Genomic DNA, 22,001 nt, shown 5'->3' on the forward strand with positions numbered 1-22,001 from the left:
TAAAATAAAAAATACTATAAAAGAAGCTTCTTATGCAGTATTCTAGTCTTACCTTTGTATAACACGACCTGTTCCAATTCCTTTCATACCTTCGGCATCACCAGTGAGAATTTTCAGGAAATTTTCAGGAGTAACATCCTAAGAGCAAAATGAAAATAAAAATATTAACATCTGGAAAGCCAATAAACCCCAAATGAAAAAAAAAAAAAACCATTTGTTAAGAAAAGTTTGGCTTAATGAATCAGTCACATTATTCAAAATAAAATTCAAATGAGCTCTACACATCTTTACATAGACAGATCATGTGTGTCCGGTTTATACACCACACTACAACTCTTCAGCACCGTATGATGGCTAAGATCATTTTATCATTGACACAGTCACAAATTATGAACACAAAATGGGCATCTTTGTGTGTAATAATTTGATTATATCAATATATAACACCAGGTAATTGACTCTGACTTTAATAGTCGTCTTCAGACCTGAGTACATTCCAGTCACATTTTTTAGACATCAGAGCTCCTGTTTCACACATGAACAGAACAGGGCAGAAAACAGGGTAAAACAGGTACAAAGTACACTCCACAATACATTGTAAAGTGGCTTGTGGAGTATATACGAAGCTTACAAAACTATTGATTACTGTGTGGCCACATCCTCTGTTGAATGACAGTTCCTTTTGTAGTGGAACATACAACTTTGGTGGAGTAATGAGTTGAATAAGCATTTTTTCAAATGACAAATGATGATTGTCACTATAATAAGTTTATTTTCGTAATGAATGAGATAATCTCCTGCTTGGATGTATGTTCTATATGTGCATGTGCACCATAGAGTGAGAGTGTGACAAAGCCTACAACATCATGGGGGACAAGAAATTACTTGATATACATGGCCTCAGCTGGTATCTGTTACATAAGATAAACCATTTTTGGACTCAGTTCATATCAACACTATTGTGATGTTCCTAATGATAAAGTACTTTTGTAGGAGAGCGTAGATGTTTGATTGACCATAAAGTATTTGAAAAGACTGAATTGCCAGTCAGCACATGTCATTCTAACAGAGACAGATAGAACTAAGAGTATGAACTAGCCAAAAATTAAGAGAGTTAAACTAATAAAAGTTTACTGAAAATCACAGACGGTCTGCAGAGCAGGTAGAGGAATCACATTTTGTGAATGGAATTAATTTATCCATAAAATTTGCTAAGTTTAAGACAGATGGGGAAGTTCATCCCAAGACTTCTGAAGAGTATTTACTAAATTTTTACCAAAGCAATGGAATGATTTGCACTAGGTTTTTTTAGAAGGTGAAGTTGCTGAAGGGGAAACTGCTCATTCTAAAGAATTTACATCTTGACTTCCAGAAAAAGTTTAAAAAGAGGTACTGATGGCCCAATACCCAAGAAAAACTGACACTTGAGCTAGTGGACCAGAAGTACTACAATAGTAGTTGGGGAACTTATAAAAAATATGAGGGGCATTCAATAATTTAGATGACATATTTTTTTCTGAAAGCAGGTTGGTTTTATTCAGGATTTCAATACACCAACTCTTTTGCCTACAAAACACCATTTTTCAACACAATATCCATTCAATATGACAGCCTTATGTCACCTTACTGGAAGGCAACATATGACTGCATCATAGCTGTCTACTGGTTAACATCAGAGTCAATGTAACACTGCATCATTAACCTCCCTGTCATCCAAGTATTGCTTCCTGCAGAGTGCATCTTTCATTGTGCCAAACAGATGGAAGTGGTTTTTTTTTTTTCTTTTTTTTTGGTGGTTTTAGGGCGCACAAGTACAGTGGTCATTAGCGCCCAGACTAAGTTATGAACACACTGCGAGGCACAAAGTTAAAACAGCAACTAAAAAGGACAACACCATAAAAGGCACATTAACAGGCAAGGGATTAAAAGAAAACAGTATATACAAATGCCCTTAGACAGGTTTGTCAAGTGGATAAAATGAAGAATGCGAGCAGCTGTTCCTGGGTCATCCGCTAAAATGGCATCCAGAGTACATGGTAGGGCAAGATCAATGCGCAGTGTATTAAAATTCTGACAGGATGTTAAAATGTGGCGTACCATCAGCAATTGCCCACATGGGCAGAACGGCGCCGGCACAGCTGTCAGCAGATGGCGATGGCTGAACCGGCAGTATCTAATTCATAACCGGGCCAAAACGTCCTCCCCCCGCCGAGAAGGGCGTGAAGAGGTTGTCCAAGCCGTGGGGAAAGGTTTCAAGGCCTGAGGCTTGTTTTCAGTAAGTGTAGCCCAATCGGCATGCCACAGCGATAAAATGCGCTGACAAATGAACCTGCTAAAATCAGATGAAGGCACACAACAAGAAGCTGTCCGAGGCTGGAGGACCGCAGCCTTGGCTGCAGCATCTGCAGTTTCGTTCCCAGGGATACCGACATGGCCAGGAACCCACATAAAGGTAACCGGAGTACCGTTGTCCGCCAGCTGCTGAAGAGAGTGTTGGATTCGGTGCATGAAAGGGTGAACCGGATACGGATCACTGAGGCTCTGGATGGCGCTCAGGGAATCAGAGCAGATGACATAAGCAGAATGTCGGTGGCGGCGGATGTAAAGAACAGCCAGGTAGAGGGTAAATAGTTCAGCTGTGAAGACTGAACAATGGCCACGGAGCCAGTATTTGAAACAGTGTGCCCCGACAAAAAGAACACCCAACACCGTCATTGGTCTTAGAGCCATCTATATAAATAAAGATCGTATTAATGAACTTCGAACGAAGTTCGACAAACTGGTAGCGGTATACCGAAGCTGGGGTAACCTCCTTTGAGAGCGAGCTGAGGTCAAGGTGAACGCCAACCTGAGCTTGGAGCCAAGGTGGCGTTTGGCTCTCGCCCACTCGAAAGGTTGCAGGGAGTGAAAAATCAAGGTGCTGAAGGAGGCGATGAAAGCGAACTCTTGGGGGTAGCAGGGCAAATACATACAACCAGTATTGATGGTCGAGACAGTCGTCAAAAAAGGAACGATAAGACAAGTGGTCGGGCATTGACAATAGCCGACAGGCATACCGACAAAGCAGTATATCACGCCAGTAGGCTAGTGGCAATTCACCGACTCAGCATGAAGACTCTCGACGGGACTAGTATAGAATGCTCCGATCGCAAGACGTAACCCCCAATGTTGTATAGAGTTGAGGTGGCGTAAGATGGACAGCCGTGCAGAGGAGTATACAAAGCTCCCATAATCCAGCTTTGAGCGGATGATCGACTGATATAGGCGAAGTAGGACGGTTCGATCCGCTCCCCACGACATACCGCTGAGAACATGAAGGACATTTAGACAACGGGTACAACGGGCAACCAAATATGACACATGTGGAGACCAGCTAAGTTTCCTGTCAAATGTAAGACCTAAAAATTATGTTGTCTCCACGAATGGGAGAGCAACGGGACCGAGATGTAAGGTCGGTGGAAGAAACTCTTTGTAGCGCCAGAAGTTAATACAGACCGTCTTCTCGGCAGAAAAACGGAAGCCACTGGCAACACTCCAGGAGTAAAGACGGTCAAGACAACGCTGAAGACAGTGCTCCAGGAAACATGTACGCTGCGCACCGCAATAGATGGTAAAATCGTCCACGAAAAGGGAGCCCGATACATCAGCTGGGAGGCAATCCATTATTGGATTGATCGCTATGGCGAAGAGAGCCCTGAGGCACCCCATTCTTCTGGCGAAAGGTGTCTGACAGGACAGAACCCACACGTACCCTGACCTGTCGATCCATTAAAAAGGCATGAATAAAAAGAGGGAGGCGACCGCAAAGGCCCCATGTATGCATGGTGCGGAGAATGCCCGCCCTCCAACAGGTGTAGTAAGCCTTCTCCAAATCAAAGAAAATTAGCCACGGTCTGGTGCTTCCGCAGGAAGTTATTCATAATTAAGGTCGACAAGGTAACCAGATGGTCAACAGCAGAGCGGCGCCTACGAAATCCACATTGTACATTGGTAAGTAGGCGTTGAGATTTGAGCAGCCAAACCAAATGAGAGTTAACCATTCATTCCATCACCTTACAGACACAGCTGGTAACGGAAATGGGTCGATATCTGGAAGGCAAGTGCTTGTCCTTCCCCGGCTTAGGAATCAGGACAACAATAGATTCGCGCCAGCATGTGGGAACATGACCAATCCAGATGTGAATATAAGTACGAAGAAGAAAACCTTTACCCACAGGAGAAATGTTCTTCAGCATCTGAATATGAATAGAATCAGGCCCTGGAGCGGAGGACCGTGACCGGGCAAGCGCATTTTCGAGTTCCCGCATGGTGAATGGGGAATTATAACTTTCACGATTCGAGGAGCGGAGGTTAGGTGGCCTTGCCTCCTCTGCAGGATGGTAATGAGCGGAGCTCGAAACCTCTACGAAAAATCGCCCGAAGGCATTGGAGACATCCTCAGGGGCCACAAGGACGTCATTTGCGACCGTCAAGCCGGAAACTGGTGAGTGGACCTTAGTAACAGATAGCCGGCGCAGGCTACTCCAGACAACAGAAGAAGGAGGAAAACTGTTGAAAGTGCTTGTGAAAGCAGCCCAGCTGGCTTTCTTGCTTTCTTTAATAACACGACGACACTGCGCGTGTAATCGTTTATAATTGATACAATTCGCCATCGTAGGGTGGCATTTAGAGGTGCGTAAGGCACATCAACGAGCACGTCAAGCATCTCTACATGCTGCGGTCCACCACGGGACTGGTACGCGACTTGGAGAAGAAATAGTATGAGGGATGGAATATTCAGCAGCAGTGAGAATGACTTCCGTGAGGTGTGCGACCTGACTATTGCAGCTTGTGAAGGTTTGATCCTGAAAGGTCGCCCTGGAAGAGAAGAGCCCCCAGTCTGCTTTGGAGCTGTTCCAACTAGTTGAGCATGGAGAGGGGGTATGATGCAGGAGATGGATAACACAAGGGAAGCGGTCGCTCAAATACGTATCAGAAAGCGCGTACCACTCAAACCGGCATGCAAGTTGGGTAGTACATATAGAGAGGTATAAATGGGAATAGGTGTGAGTTGTGTCCGAAAGAAAAGTAGGGGCACCAGTATTGAGGGAGCCTCTCGGGCAGGATGCTGGAGAGCCCCAAAGGGGATGGTGGGCATTGAAGTCTCCAGTCAACAAAAATGGTGCAGGTAGCTGAGCAATAATTTTCATCATGTCTGTCCTAGTAACGGCAGACGACGATGGAGTGTAAACAGTACAAATGGAAAATGTGAAAGTGGGGAGAGTAATTCGGACGGCAACTGCCTGCAGGTCAGTGTGCAATGTGATGGGATCATAGTAAATATCATCCCAGACCAGCAACATAACCCCTCCATGAGCTGGAATACCTGCCACAGGGGGTAGGTCAAAATGCACAGAGGTATAGTGTGCCAAGACAATTTGATCGCATGGACGTAGCTTCGTTTCCTGGAGAGCTACGACGAGGGGACAGTGCAAGCGTAGCAGCAACTTTAAGTCCTCTCGGTTGGAGCGAATGCCGCGAATATTCAAATGTAGAAGTGCCATCATGAGAAGAAAAAGAAAAAGGAGCAGCAAGAAGGGGTCACCTCGAAGGCCGCTGAGCGCCTGGTTTCGAGCGAGCACTGCCGCCACTATCAATAGGCGGAGAGTCATCGTCCATTTGTTCAATAGGTTTGTCGGCCATCTTGTTAAGATGGCTGGGAGGGGGAGCTTCCTCCACCAGTGAACGGCCAGACCTTTGGCTACCAGCAGTGCGGCCAGGCGAAATGGATGACGGCCTGGGGCGGTAACCACTAGGTGGCGCAGGAGAAGAAACGCGCCGCGGCGGAGAAGGAGAACTTTGCTTCCTATGAGCCTTCTTGGAAGGTCATTTAGTCGAAGTACTGGTCAATGGCTGGGAGTTCGAGGTACATAGGAAGTCTTCACGGGACGGTTCCTTCTTGAAGGCCCGTGCATCTGACTTCTGGGTCTTAGTCTTGGCAGAAGCTGATGAAGGTGCTTGTGTCTTATGGGTGACGGGAGGAAGAGGAGACACTGACCGGGTGATCTTAGCACTGGCCGAACGGACGACCATAGAGCTAAAGGTCAGATCGCATGTCTGCATCGACACCTCCCTGGTAGTCCGAGGAGAGGTGAGGACAGTACTGTATTTCCCTGCTGGGAGCAGCGTGGGCTTCCTACTAGCAAATAGCTTGCGAGCAGCCAAGGTGGACACATCCTCTTTGACCCGAATTTCCTGTGTACAGCATTCATCCTTGAAGATGGGACAGTCGCAGGAGGACGCTGCATGGTCACCCTGACAGTTCATGCAACGAGGAGACTGAGGTGGACAGTCACCCTCATGGGTGTCCCTGACACAAGTGACGCATTTAGTCGCATTAGAACAAGACTGGTGGGAGTGATTACAACACTGACACTGGCAGCAGCGCGTAGGTGTCGGGATATAGGGGCGAACAGAAATAACCTCATAGCCCGCTTTGATGCGCGACAGCAGCTGGACAATATCAAAGGTCAAGAAAAGTGTCCAGGTCGGTAAAAGGTCATTGTTGACCTTTTTCATGACCCTACGGACAGCTGTCATGCCCTGCTCAGCGAGGAAAGACTGAATCTCCTCGTCAGTCAATCCGTCGAGTGATCTAGTATATATCACACCACGCGATGAATTCAAAGTGCAGTGAGCCTCCACCCAGACAGGGAACGTGTACAGGAGTGTGGCCCGAAGCAGTTTTTGTGCCTGAAAGGCGCTCTCAGTTTCTAACAACAAGGTACCGTTACGCATCCTGGTACAAGACTTGACAGGTCCGGCTATGGCATCTACGCCCTTCTGAATAATGAAAGGGTTGACAGATGAAAAATTCTTTCCGTCCTCAGATCTAGACACTACGAGGAACTTTGGGGCAGGCGGTAGTACTTTTGTCACTAGTGGCTGGTCAAGTTTCTGTTTTTGGGCAGAAGTTGAGAGGGAAGAAGAAGAGTAATCTATTGCGGAGGAATCCTCCATGACTGCCAGCGTCTCCGATGGCGCGCTTCTTCCTTGTGGGGACCCTCTCTGAGGGCGCTCCCGCCTTAGGTGAATGTTTACACCTCAGATCACACCTCCCGAGAAACGGACGGAGGGACCAATCGGCATGGTTGGAAGGTGTCAGCTCAGGCAATCACCCCTCCCTGGGCCTGGCCTTTACCAGGGGGTACGTGCTTGCCTTACTTGTCTACCCAGGGCGGGGAATTACACGTTACACCGTCACCAGCTATGCGTGCGAACGCGTGGGTCAGCCTTCAGGCACGCACAGGGAGGAAAGAGGAAGAGGGAAAAAAAAGGGAGAGAGGGAGAGAAAGGACAGACTATCTCAAACACTGAGACGGAGACCATAGGGTGGACAAGAAGGCAAGGAGAAGATGGCAAGGAGAAGAAGGCAAGGTAATAAAGTAAGGAAGACAGTGAGAGAGGGAGAAGGACAAAGAAAAGAACCAAACAAAGGAAGGAAGAAACCAGAATAAGCGAAAAACCAAAATGACCACAAATGTAAGTCATGGAAACGTTCGTCTCCGGACGCAGGTGCAAACTACCCCCTTGAGGGGGAGGGACTCCTTTTAGTCGCCTCTTATGACAGGCAGGAATACCTCAGGCCTATTCTAACCCCCGGACCCGCAGGGGGCAAGTCTGAAGGTGAGAAATCTGGCCCATAGAGTGGATTACAAAGAACAGCCCAATAAAGTTTTGTGAGCTCCTCTCGGGTGTGAAGACTTGTGTGAGGCATTCTATTGTCAAGGAGAAGGAGAAGGAAGTTCATTCACATTTTTGTGATGATTAATTAACACACTGACATCATTCTTCAGTTTCCAACAATGCAGGAGTCACAGCTGTGTGTAGGCAGCCAGCTCATGGGAGATCAGACAGTTTGCACAACCTTGTTGCAATGATGACAGACACCTTACCTAGTGACTCATCATACTTTTGTTAACTGGCAGGTCTCCTTAGACAATCTGCAAGAGCCTATGAATATCTGTGATACACTGTTTTTCCGCCAAAAGAAGCTCTCTGCTTGGAATGCACCTCTGTTACACACACAATGTTCAAGGTTATGTGTAGTGCTGCCACCTATCGGAACTCATGAAACTATAGGGGCTGAAGCGGGAATATTCCACAAAGTTCCACAACAAATTCTGCATATTTTCCACTGAAATTGATCAAGGACAAAAAATGTGTTGCATAACTTATTATATGCTCTTCATATAATGAGTGGCACTTGACAAGGGCTAAATACTTTGGTGATACAGTAGAGAGGAGTTAAATTGTTCATCCATGGATTATCTTAACAAGTCAAGGAAGGGGATTTGGAATTGGGGTTGACTGACAGTGAATCACTTGTCGGTGTTTATTGAAGGTCTGAATACATTAAAGAACATGGGGATTATAAACCAGGAGATATTCAACAGTCACATTACAAGGAGGAGAATTGTTATCCATCCTCATTCCAAAGAAAAAAGAAAATAAATATTGTGAAATAAGGAAGAACAATAATGATAAGTGAAACAATCCAGAGAGTAATTAGTCCCAGAAATTTCCCACCTATAATATACATATGGTTGCCAACTATCCCATATTTCCCAGGAAAGTCCAATTTTGGCTATTATTTTGGTCAGATGCCATGTCCCGTATCATTTTGAACTCATCCTGTATTTTTCTAACTTTTGCAATTGTCATTAAACCAATTTATTTTGCCTGACACACCAAGGCTTTCCCTACTATCTCCACCCCTGTCGTGAACAAGTAAACCATTCCTAAAACTGGATGGTCACTTCTCCGTTTCTGCAGAGTGAAGGGAAGTTTTAAAGCCCTTTTTTTTTAATTTGTAGATGTAGAATGAAGTGAAATTCTCCTATATTTATCAGCTAGAAGGCTTTCTTTAACACGAGCAGTTGTCAGAATCATTACGAACTGGGAACCCATTAAAAGTCACATGAGAAATAGTTATGACTGGCGCAAAACTCTAAAGTTATTTTTAAATTATTCTGATGACTCTGAAAGACAGTTAATCTCGGCTATTTATTCAACATTTTTTCCATATTGGTGCAGTTGTTTTACAATGTTCTAACTTTTTAGAATGCTCTGATGCTAGTATAATGGAAACTTTTGATGCAGCCAAGACTCTGATTAGTGAAACTGAGCAAAAAATGAAATATTTTGATACTGGAGCAAATAAAGTTTTCAATAACTTAACTGTTTCAGAAAACACCTTAAAGATAATCTTATGAACTTGTAAGTCTAATTGAAAAGAATTTCAAATCTTAAGATCATTTGCCAATGGCAGTACAATCTTGGATGCCTCTTTGTCTAGAGTTCAAGCTAAAAATTTAAGCATTTTCAAGAAGTAATTGACTCATTTCGGTTAGATGATGTAGCTGAAGATTGTTTGTATGATGAAAATTGTGATGCAGAAAATATTTTGAAACAAGGGTTGTGCATGGAAGGGAACACAAATAGAAGGTGGCTTAGTGTTTTCTGTACCTTGACAGCTAAAAATGTTCAGATTCCAAATTTACTAAAAGCAATTCATCCTGTATTAAGAATTATTCCTAGTTCAAATGCTGAGGGAAAAAGTACTTTTTTCTTAATGAATAGACTGAATTGTGCAAGAAATGTACCCTTGAGCTTATAAAAGCAGAACTGTAAGTAGCAGTGACTTTTAATTTTAGCTGTATATGTAAAACTGAATGAATCTTTGCAAAAAGAAGCAAAAACAATACAAGCAATATTGTAAAATACACATATTTCAGGTTCTCAAACACCATCCAACTGTTTGATTTTGAACCGACTGTTGGTAAACAACAGTTCTGGAGCCATGGCCAAGATTAAGGATACAACAGTCGAACAATATGCCATCATCTGGAAAAGACAGTAGCCTTAACAAATCTTAGGTGTATGGCATAAGCGTGAGTGGTTGCTGGAGGAAAAAAATTGCGGCGGCGGGAGGGGGGGTGGGGGGTGAGTGGGGGGGGGGGGGGGATGGTATGTTGGTGCTTAAGGGCACAAAACTGCTAAGATCATAAGTGCCCATATCGTAACATAAGAAAAAACACGTACTCAATAAAAACCTAAAGCAAAAAAGGCAAAAACCCAATCAAGCAACTATAAAAGAGAATCTGCTCAGGACAAGGATGTCTCAAGGGAAAAATTCTCAAAACATCATTGAGATGGCAAAGGCCCCTAAGGGGGGAATCAAATTTGCTTTGCCATGCTGCTCTGGTGAATAAAAAGTAAGACACAATTGACAGAATGAATGTCATCTGCTAAGACATTTGACAAAGTAGATGGCAAACACAGATGTACAGGCATAGAAAACAGACAGCAAATGTAATGACTAAGAACATCCTGCCGTAGGACAATGGTAAGTCAGCAGCCTTAGCATAAAGACTCTCAATGGGACTAGTATGCTGTGGTGGATACAGAAAAACCTCAAGGAGGGGGCGCTAAAGATGTCTTGAGCTACCTTTACTTTTATCGTAATAAAAATACGCTGACACAGACGAGCATGCTACATAGGAAAGCACAACTACTCAATAACTTGATTTAATCAAGTCGACTGTCAAAAGTAATGAATGAACGCGTGCGGGCTGACTGGCAGGGGTGGCAATGCTACGAGGGTGGTTTGAAAAGTTCTCGGAATCACCAAGAGAGGTCAGCACTAGCACAACGAGTTTTTCACATGATATTCACTGCACTGTTGCCTGTAAACATGTGCCGCATTAATGCTCTTGGAAGAAAGCTGTGGTGGTGATGTGGCTCCACTTAGTGATTTGTGAAGATGGGGGAAAAAAAAAAAAAAAAAAAAAAAAAAAATATCGAGATTCAAGCAGTGATTAAATACTTTGTAAAGAAATGTATTAAAGCAAAGGACATTCATGCTGATTTCCAGAATACACTGGGGGACTCTGCTCCTTCATATTCAACTGTTGCCAAGTGGACAAATGAGTTTCAGTTTGGTCAGGAGAGCTTAGATGATGAACCACGCAGCGGTTGACCAACATGTGTCACTACTCCAGAAATAATTGAAAAAGTGCACGAAATGGTCATGGAGGATCGCTGATTGAAAGTGCATGAAATTGATCACGCTTGGCAGATGTCATCTGAAAGGGTATATCACATTTTAACTGAAGAATTAGAAATTAAAAAAATATCTGCAATTTGGGTGCCGTGACAAGGCAATGCGCATCTGCACATATGTGCCGTCAACATGGCAAAATTACACGAACCAAGGTATGAACTGTTGCCACACCCGCCTTATTCACCTGATATGGCTCCATCAGACTTCCATCTCTTCCCAAAACTGAAAATTTTTGTTGGTGGACGAAGGTTCACTTCAAACGATGAAGTGATAGCCAGAGTTGACAGCTATGCTGAAGGCATAGGAAGTTTTTGAGATGGGATCTAGGCACTGGAACATTGTTGGACCAAGTGCATTAATCTACAGGGAGAACTACATTGAAAAATAAAAAAAGATTCAGTGATGTAAGTACTTTTTTTCTATTCCATTCCGAGAACTTTTCAAACCACCTTCGTAGTATGGAACGCACCAGTGGCTAAATGTATCCTGCAATGGTGGATGGTGTTAAGAGGTTGTTAAGATAGAAGGACTTGCAGATCAATATACAATTCATCCATAATCCAGTTTCGAACAACAAGTGACCAATAGAAATGGAGGAGGATGGTCCGACTCGCTCCCCATGAGGTACTGCATGAAACACGTAGAACAGTGAGGGAGGGAGTACAATGAGCTGGCAGGTAAGAGACGTGGGAAGACCAACAGAGCTTCCTATCAAACGTGAGGCCCAAGAATTTCGTTATGTCAATGAATGGACTGAGACATACGGACGGGGGAAGAAATTCCCAGCACTGCCAGAAGTTCATAGAGACAGTCTTGCCAGTGGAAAAGCAGATGCCATTGCTGATGCTCCACGAGTAAAAATGATCAATACATTGCTGAAGACACCACTCAAATAGACAGGTTCATAGAGAGCTGCAATATATTGCAAAGTCATCAATGAAAAGAGAGCCTGAGATACCTGGCGGGAGACAATCCACAATGTGGTTAATGGCTATGGCAGGTAAGACAACACTGAGCACAGAACCCTGAGGCATCCCGTTCTCCTGAGCAGAAGTGTCCGAAAAAGCTGGACCCACACAGTATCGTAAAAATTAACAGAAAATAAAATGGCAGTTGACCCTGGAAGTTACACTAGTGCATAATGTGGGGGACACCTGTCCTCCAGCAGGTGTCATACGCCTTCCCCAAATCGAAAAACACGCCCACAGTTTGGCACTTCCGCAAAAAAATTGTTCATAATATGTGCTGACAATGTGATGAGATGATCAACTGTAGAGCGGTGCCTATGGAATCCAATCCACACTGGGTATTAGTGAGGAGATTACAAAACTCCAACAACCACGCCAGCCAACCATGAATCATTCGTTCCATCACCTTGCAGACGCTACTGGCAAGGGAAACTGGGCAGTAGCTGGAAGGTAGGTATTTGTCCTTAGCAGGCTTAGGTATAGAAATAACAATGACCTTATGTAGTTGTTGTGGTCTTCAGTCCTGAGACTGGTTTGATGCAGCTCTCCATGCTAACCTATCCTGTGCAAGCTCCTTCATCTCCCACCCAGTACCTACTGCAACCTACATCCTTCTGAATCTGCTTAGTGTATTCATCTCTTGGTCTCCCTCTACGATTTTTACCCTCCACAGTGCCCTCCAATATTAAATTTGTGATCCCTTGATGCCTCAGAACATGTCCTACCAACCGATCCCTTCTTCTAGTCAAGTTGTGCCACAAACTTCTCCCCAATCCTATTCAATACCTCCTCATTAGTTACGTGATCTACCCACCTAATCTTCAACATTCTTCTGTAGCACCACATTTTGAAAGCTTCTATTCTCTTCTTGTCCAAACTATTAACCGTCCATGTTTCACTTCCATACATGGCTACACTCCATACAAATACTTTCAGAAACGACTTCCTGACACTTAAATCTGTACTCTATGTTAACAAATTTCTCTTCTTCAGAAACACTTTCCTTGCCATTGCCAGTCTACATTTTATATCCTCTCTACTTCAACCATCATCAGTTATTTTGCTCCCCAAATAGCAAAACTCCTTTACTACTTTAAGTGCCTCATTTCCTAATCTAATTCCCTCAGCATCACCCGACTTAATTCGACTACATTCCATGATCCTCGTTTTGCTTTTGTTGATGTTCATCTTATATCCTCCTTTCAAGACACTGTCCATTCCGTTCAATTGCTCTTCCAAGTCCTTTGCTGTCTCTGACAGAATTACGTAATCGGCGAACGTCAAAGTTTTTATTTCTTCTCCATGGATTTTAATACCTACTCCAAATTTTTCTTTTGTTTCCTTTACTGCTTGCTCAATATACAGATTGAATAACATCGAGGATAGGCTACAACCCTGTCTCACTCCCTTCCCAACCACTGCTCCCCTTTCATGTCCCTCGACTCTTATAACTGCCATCTGGTTTCTGTACAAATTGTAAATAGCCTTTCGCTCCCTGTATTTTACCCCTGCCACCTTAGAATTTGAAAGAGAGTATTCCAGTCAACATTGTCAAAAGCTTTCTCTAAGTCTACAAATGCTAGAAACATAGGTTTGCCTTTCCTTAATCTTCCTTCTAAGACAAGTTGTAAGGTCAGTATTGCCTCACGTATTCCAACATTTCTACGGAATCCAAACTGATCTTCCCCGAGGTCGGCTTCTACCAGTTTTTCCACTCGTCTAAATAATTCACGTTAGTATTTTGCAGCTGTGACTTATTAAACTATAGTTCGGTAATTTTCACATCTGTCAACACCTGCTTTCTTTGGGATTGGAATTATTACATTCTTCTTGAAGTCTGAGGGAATTTCGCCTGCCTCGTGCATCTTGCTCACCAGATGGTAGAGTTTTGTCAGGACTGGCTCGCCCAAGGCCGTCAGTAGTTCTAATGGAATGTTGCCTACTCTCGGGGCCTTGTTTCAACTCAGGTCTTTCAGTGCTCTGTCAAACTCTTCACGCAGTATCGTATCTCCCATTTCATCTTCATCTACATCCTCTTCCATTTCCATAATATTGTCCTCAAGTACATCGCCCTTGTATAGACACTCTATATACTCCTTCCACCTTTCAGCTTTCCCCTCTTTGCTTAGAACTGGGTTTCCATCTGAGCTCTTGATATTCATAAAAGTGGTTCTCTTCTCTCCAAAGGTCTCTTTGATTTTCCTGTAGGCAGTATCTATCTTACCCCTAGTGAGACAAGCCTCTACATCCTTACATTTGTCCTCTAGCCATCCCTGCTTAGCCATTTTGCACTTCCTGTCGATCTCGTTTTTGAGACGTTTGTATTCCTTTTTGCCTGCTTCATTCACTGCAATTTTTATATTTTCTCCTTTCATCAATTAAATTCAATATTTCTTCTGTTACCCAAGGATTTCTACTAGCCCTCGTCTTTGTACCTACTTGTTCCTCTGCTGCCTTCACTACTTCATCCCTCAGAGTTACCCATTCATCTTCTACTGTATTTCTTTCCCCCATTCCTTGTTCCCTTAAGCTCTCCTTGAAAGTCTGTACAACCTCTGGTTCTTTCAGTTTATCTCCTTAAATTCCCACCTTTTTGGAGTTTCTTCAGTTTTAATCTACAGTTCATAACCAATAGATTGTGGTCAGAGTCCACGTCTGCCCCTGGAAATGTCCAACAATTTAAAACCTGGTTCCTAAATCTCTGTCTAACCATTATATAATCTATCTGATACTTCCTAGTATCTCCAGGATTCTTCCTTGTATACAACCTTCTTTTATGATTCTTGAACCAAGTGTTAGCTATGATTAAGTTATGCTCTGTGCAAAATTCTACCAGGCGGCTTCCTCTTTCATTTCTTAGCCCCAATCCATATTCACCTACTATGTTTCCTTCTCTCCCTTTTCCTACTGTCGAATTCCAGTCACCCATGACTATTAAATTTTCGTCTCCCTTCACTACCTGAATAATTTATTTTATCTCATCATACATTTCTTCAATTTCTTCGTCATCTGCAGAGCTAGTTGGCATATAAACTTGTACTACTATAGTAGGCATGGGCTTCGTGTCTATCTTGGCCACTATAATACGTTCACTATGCTGTTTGTAGTAGCTAACCCACACTCCTATTTTTTTATTCATTATTAAACCTACTCCTGCATTACCCCTATTTGATTTTGTATTTATAACCCTGTATGCACCTGACCAGAAGTCTTGTTCCTCCTGCCACCAAACTTCACTAATTCCCACTATATCTAACTTTAACCTATCCATTTCCCTTTTTAAATTTTCTAACCTACCTGCCCGATTAAGGGATCTGACATTCCGCGCTCCAATCCGTGGAATGCCAGTTTTCTTTCTCCTGATAACGACGTCCTCCTGAGTACTCCCCGCCCGGAGATCCAAATGGGGGACTATTTTACCTCCGGAATATTTTACCCAAGAGGACGCCATCATCATTTAACCATACAGTAAAGCTGCATGCCCTCGGGAAAAATTACGGCTGTAGTTTCCCCTTGCTTTCAGCCGTTCGCAGTACCACAACAGCATGGCCGTTTTGGTTAATGTTACAAGGCCAGATCAGTCAATCATCCAGACTGTTGCCCCTGCAACTACTGAAAAGGCTGCTGCCCCTCTTCAGGAACCACAGGTTTGTCTGGCCTCTCAACAGATACCCGTCCGTTGAGGTTGCACCTATGGTACGGCTATCTGTATCATTGAGGCACGCAAGCCTCCCCACCAACGGCAAGGTCCATGGTTCATGGGGGGGGGGACAGTGACAAAAATATGCCATCTGTCCAAAGGCTGTTATATGTATGGAGCAGAAAGCATAGGTCCTCAAGAGATAAGTGCTGCAACATCAGAATGTGAATGCCATCCAGCCCTGAAGCAGATGACTGGGATGACGAGTGTGCACGTTTAAGCTCCCTCAATATTGCAACATTCAAGAATCTGGGAGAAGAAAGATATTATCCTTGTGTCTGCCAGCGTTTTCAGAGGGAGGAAGGTAGGATGTTGGTGGGTGGAACTCTAATTGTCTGCAAAATATTGGCCCCAGGTGCTGGAGATATCAAGAGAGCTTACAATGACATTGTTCGCTACAGTCAGACCAGGGACCAGGGAATGAATCACACTTTCTGAAAGCTGACAGAGATTACTCCAAACAACAGAAGAGGGGTTAAAAGGGCTTTGAAAATAAAGCCAACTAGCTTTTTTGCTAGCCCTTGAAAATACGGCAACATAGCTGTTTATAAAGGATACAGCACGCCATCACAGGATGGTGTTTAAAAATATGGACAGCTCATCTATGCACGTGAAGAGTGTCACGGCATGCCTCAGTCCATCAGGGGACCGACGCACATTGTGGTAAGTAAGAGGTGCCAGGTATGGAACATTCTGTAGCAGTATGGGTAGCATTTGTAAGGCATTCTATCTGGTTATCAATACAGGGGAAATGGTATTTGCCGAAGGTGGCCAGTGAGGAGTAGAGCTGACACTCAGCTTTGGAAAGCTAACAGTTGGACGGATGCAGAGGTGGGATAGGCGTTAGCAAACAAATGGCACAGGGGAAATGGTTACTCGAGCGTGTGCTGGAGAGAATGGACCACTCGAGCTGACCAGTACGGATCGAAAGATCCAAGTGGGACGAGGAGCGCGTGGAATCAGAAAGAAATGTGGGTGTACCCGTGTTCAAACAAATTAGATTGAGCTGATTGAAGAAATAAACTAGGAGAGAGCCTCCAAGACAAGGGCACGGAGAGCCCAAAGGGGATGGTGGTCACTGAAGTCTCTGAATAGCAAAAAGGGAGGAGGAAGTTCAGCAATACGTCGCAAAATGGCTGCCCTGCTGACAGCAGAAGACGAGGGCGAGTATTCGCATTGAGAGAAGGTGAAACCAGGAAGGAAAAGATGGGCGGAAACAGCTTGAGCTGGGTATGCAAGGAAATGTGACTATTGACGTCATTCAAATGAGCGACATGACTCCCCCATGAGCCAGAGTTCCCAACTCAAGGAGAAGGTCAGAATAGAGAAGGTCAGAATGGACGTAAGTTAAGTGTGGAAGATGAAAGTGATCGTGAGGGTGTAATTTTGTTACCGGGATGCATGAAACAACTGGACAGTACAAATGCAGGAGGAGCTGTAATTCAACACTATTGGATCCGATGCCGTGAATGTTCCACTGGAGAATAACCATATCCGATGATAGACAGGTGGTGGGTCAAGCAAGGGAGCAGTCACTGTGGTCACTGCCGAGTAACAAAATTCGTACGCGCACGATGACCACGTTCAGAGACTGGAGGATCCTGGTTCATTAGTTCAACAGAGGTGTCAGTATTTGCCTTCGGTTGGCCAGCAGACTTCTTGTTGGTGGTGCATCCTGGTGAAATGGAGGTAGGCTGGGAGACGGTATAGCCTGGGGTGACACTGCTGAAGAAGAATGCCAAGATGGAGAAGCAGAAGACTGTGTGCTTTTCTCTGACTGCTTAGAACCTTGGTGTTTATCAGGTGCAGACCCACACACTGGCTGGCTAGAAGCGCACAGAAAATCATCTTGGGAGTACTCCTTTTTGGATTTCCTGCTTCTGATTGTGATGCAAGCAATTTCACTGGTGCAGGTGAAGATTTGTTGGTACAGTGTGCATTCATAGTACAGATGAGGGTATGACCTTGGAGCTGGACAATTTCAAAATTGTGGCACTAAACTGGAAGTCACAAGTTTGTGTAGCCATGTCCTTCATAGGCCAGGTTGTAGTGAGAACCATGCTACAATTGTCAGAGGGTGGTGTATACGGTTTGTGGCTAGCAAACATTTTCTGAGGAATGTGAGTAGGAACCTTTTCCTTCACCCGGATCTCCTTAAAAGATCTCTCGTTGTGCTACATTGGACAGTCACGAGAGGAAGCAGCACGATCACCCTCAGAGTTGATACACTGAGGAAAAGGAGGTGGACACGCACTCTCATGAGCGTCCCTGTCACATGTTACGCATTTCGCTGTATTTTCACAAGATTCATGGGCATGGTTGTAGTGCTGACATTTATAGAAACATGTGGGATTCGGGGTGTATAGTCTGACACTAACAGCTTCACAGCCAGCCTTAATTTTTGATGGAAGTATCACACAGTCAAATTTGAGGAACAGAGTGCGGATTGGCACTAATTCTTAATCAACCCTTTTCATGATGTGGTGAACTGCAGTCACTTCCTGGTCAGTGAGATAGGCTGCTATATCAGTCTCGGTCAGGCCATCAAGCAGCTGAGCATATTTGACACCATGGGAGGAATTCAGAGTGCACTGGGCCTCTACTTTAACAGGGTAACTGTGGAGAAGTGTTACATTAAGCAGTTTCTGTGCTTGAAAAGCACTATCCATCTCCAAAAGCAAGGTCCCATTACACAACCGAAGGAAGAATTTCACACGATGGCAATGGTATCTACACCCTTCTGAATAACAAATGGATTAACTGTTACGAAACTGTGACCACTTGATGTGTGTGGCACCATGAGGTATCGGGGTGGAGTCGGGAGAGGCACTGATTCTTTCATCTCAACCCATTTTCGTTTTTGAGATGAGGAACTCTCATTTAGAAATCCCTCATGATTGCCAGCTTCTCTGATGGTGCACTCTTATCTGCTGGCTGACCCTCCCCCCCACCCCCCACCCCCTCCCAGTTGACTGTCAACATCTCGGGTCACACCGCCCAGACTCCAGACAGAGGGACCATTCGGCATAGAGGAAGGTACCAGCTCCGGTAATCATCCTTCCCTTGGCTGCGCCTTTATGAGGGGGGAACATCCGACCACTATGTGTTATTACATGTTACCCAGTCACCTTTTATGCATCAAACACGTGGGCTGGGCTTCTGGAATGCACAGGGAGGAGGAGGAAGAAGAAGAAGAAGAAGAAGAAGAAAACAAAAAGAGACATCAAATGACAAAGCAGAGGAAGGGTAAAAAAAGGAAGCACAGGATAAGAAATATGGGTGGGCAGGACACAGGACAATCTATGAACAGTTTTACCAAGAACTTCAATTTTCTGAAGAAGGCATATGATTCAGTCTCCAAGGGAGGGGAAAGAATAGCAGGAGGATAAATACGCAGCATGGAAAGGGAAGTAGCAATGCAAAGGCTGCGACCCCATGATAGCCAAGCACGTACTCGAGGGTTGTGAGCCCCTTTGAGGGAGAGGGGGGAGGAGGTATGGAAGAGCAGCAAATTAAACCTATTACACTGAGAAAATATTTTGATAGGAAAGTTGGTATTCATGTAGATACAAGGAGTGAGGTATAGTTGATATCACAAGAACTAATGTTAAATATTATATATATATCACAAATACAGCTCTCCAACACTGCCAAACTGTGCCCAAGAGCAAAGTAGACCACCCTGTAGCACAGCAAAAACAGCTGAATATAACACACTTGATTTCAACAGCTGCTTCACTACCCAAGCCATCTGGATCCTTCCCTCCACATGGAGTTTATGTGGTTGGGATAGCATGAAATAAAGCAAGGCTTATAATGAAGAAACAAGATTACCAATAACCATTAACAAATTCTTGTCTCAACAGATTTTATTAACAGCAGTACCAAATCTTAACATACAGATACTACTTGGTTTAGACTGGCTACTTTAAAATATAGCCTCACTCGATTTTAATGCAGTGGAAACTCCAGGTAGGAATATCAACAATGTAGGAAAAGCCAGACTGTTATTCACCATAAAGAAGACATGTCAAGTTGCAGACAGGCATGATTAAAAGACACTCACATATAGCTTTCGGCCACAGCCTTCATCAGTACACACACACACACACACACACACACACACACACACAACAACGCCAGTATCTCAGGTCAGAGTGCAACATCACATGGAATGCAAGCAGCAATCCGTACGTGGTGCGGAAGTGGAAAGGTAAGGAATAGTAGAGTACAGGTAGAGAGAGAGAGAGAGAGAGAGAGAGAGAGAGGGAGGGAGAGAAATGCTGTATGGTGGAGTGTGCAGGGACTGGACTGCCAACAGGCGCAGCATCAGGAGGTTGTGGGGCAGAGGGGTAGGAAAAAAAAGGAACAAAAAGGAGAGGAGCGGGGAAAGACAGACAGATGCATCGGTAGAGGGCTGCAAATAAACGGGGTGGGATATGAGAATGGGGAGAAAATGAAAGGACAGAGGGATTGAAAACTGCTGGGTGGAAGGTGTGGGAACAGTATGTTACAGTAGGTTCAGGCTGGGATAGTTACGGAAGCGGAGAATATGTTGGATAACTCCCATTGCGAGGTTCAGAAAAGCTGGTGGTGGAGGGAAGGATCCAGATGGCTTGGATAGTGAAGCAGCTGTTGAAATCAAGTGTGCTATATTTGGCTGTTTGTTGTGCTACAGGGCGGTCTACTTTGCTCTTGGCCACAGTTTGGCGGTGGCTGTTTATCATGATGGACAGCTGGTTGACAGACATACCAATATAAACAGCTGTGCAATGATTGCAGCACAGCTGGTATATGACAAAGCTGCTTTCACAGGTGGTAGGATGAACCTGTGATAGTACTGGAATAGGAAGTGTTGGATGGGTGGATTGGGCAGGTTTTGCACCTGGGTTTTCCACTGGGATACGATTCTTGTGGAAAGGGGTTGGGACTGGGAGGGGCATACAGATGGACTAGTATGTTGTCGAGGTTGGGTGGGGGACGGAACACCACTTTAGGAAGGGTGGGAAGTATCTTGGGAAGGATGTTCCTCATTTCAGGGTACAATAAAGCCCTGATCCTCTCGTTCTTTGTTCCTTTCTTCCCCACCTCTCTGGTTCACAAACTCCTGATGCTGCGCCTGTCGGCAGTCTTGTCTCTGCACACTCCACCAGTGTTCGTCTCTCCCTCCACCCATACACTACTACCTGTTCCCCTTCCACATTGCTGGTTGCATTCCACATGATGTTGCAGTTTGGCCCGAGATGCTGGATTTGGTGTGTGTGGGCGCGCGCGTTTGTTTGTTTGTGTGTGTGTGTGTGTGTGTGTGTGTGTGTGTGTGTGTGTGTCGTACCTGTTGCAACTTGATGCATCTTCTTTATGTAAGTAGCTATCTATCATTTCCTCCATTGTTAATTTTAATGCAAATATAGTAATGTGGCAAAGGGATCAAACTACTGAGTATCTTTTGAAAATAAGTCTGTAGATTTTAAGCAAGAATTACAAATATTGAAGTATGTTAACTTAGTAACTTCAGCCTATACACTAGCACTGGACAGCCCAGTCCCAGCAGAGGAAGAACTACTATAAATTATATTAGTCAATCCACAAGAATCTATCATATTAACGTAAATGTGGGAATGGGAATTACAGGGTATCTTACTTAAGTATCACGTAAGTTTTTTTGGACACACCTAGAGTGACTGATGACTATATTTATATAATCATAGAATTTGGTCTCGTTCAAATAATAATCCATTATTAGTAATGAAAAACTGAACAGGGAAATTCGTTAAGTATTAGACACTCGGACTTTAAAAAGAGATAGGTCAGTTAGTATGGAAGAACTACAATCTATGTTTGAACAAGCAAAATATTTCAGTTCCATGAGTGCATTGGTATAATATTAATCAGGCTTCACTGGAGGCCAAAATTTTGAGTCATCCTAAAATGCATCAACCCTTTAATCTGGACATGGATCAGAATGTTGACTTGGATGTGAATTGTTTCAAGAAGAGTGGGATCACAATAAGGGAGAACATAATACAATAGCTCTTGCCAGTAGGACCTTACAAACACAAATTAAATTATAAGGAATTTTCATCCATAGTTTGGGGTTTGCACAATTTACAAACCATAATTTGGGGTTCCCAGGAGACTGCTACACAGTAGATTAATGGAATGAGTACACTTTTTACAGGAGTTCAAGATAAAAGTAAATTATGTAGAAAGTTTACAAAACATATTGCTG

At 44.0% G+C, this 22,001-nt stretch overlaps 1 protein-coding gene across 1 annotated transcript in view; it reads right to left on the reverse strand.

Annotated features, from left to right (window-relative positions):
* LOC124608407 (legumain-like) overlaps positions 1-22,001 on the reverse strand; it is a 153,030-nt gene that overhangs the window by 84,616 nt on the left and 46,413 nt on the right. The window contains exon 5 of the mRNA XM_047139983.1: positions 53-138. Within this exon, the coding sequence (XP_046995939.1) occupies positions 53-138 (86 nt within the window). The remainder of the gene's footprint in view (positions 1-52; positions 139-22,001) is intronic.

The sequence above is a fragment of the Schistocerca americana genome, chromosome 1 (genome assembly GCF_021461395.2).
Source record: "Schistocerca americana isolate TAMUIC-IGC-003095 chromosome 1, iqSchAmer2.1, whole genome shotgun sequence".
In the NCBI taxonomy this organism is placed as follows: Eukaryota; Metazoa; Arthropoda; class Insecta; order Orthoptera; family Acrididae; genus Schistocerca; species Schistocerca americana.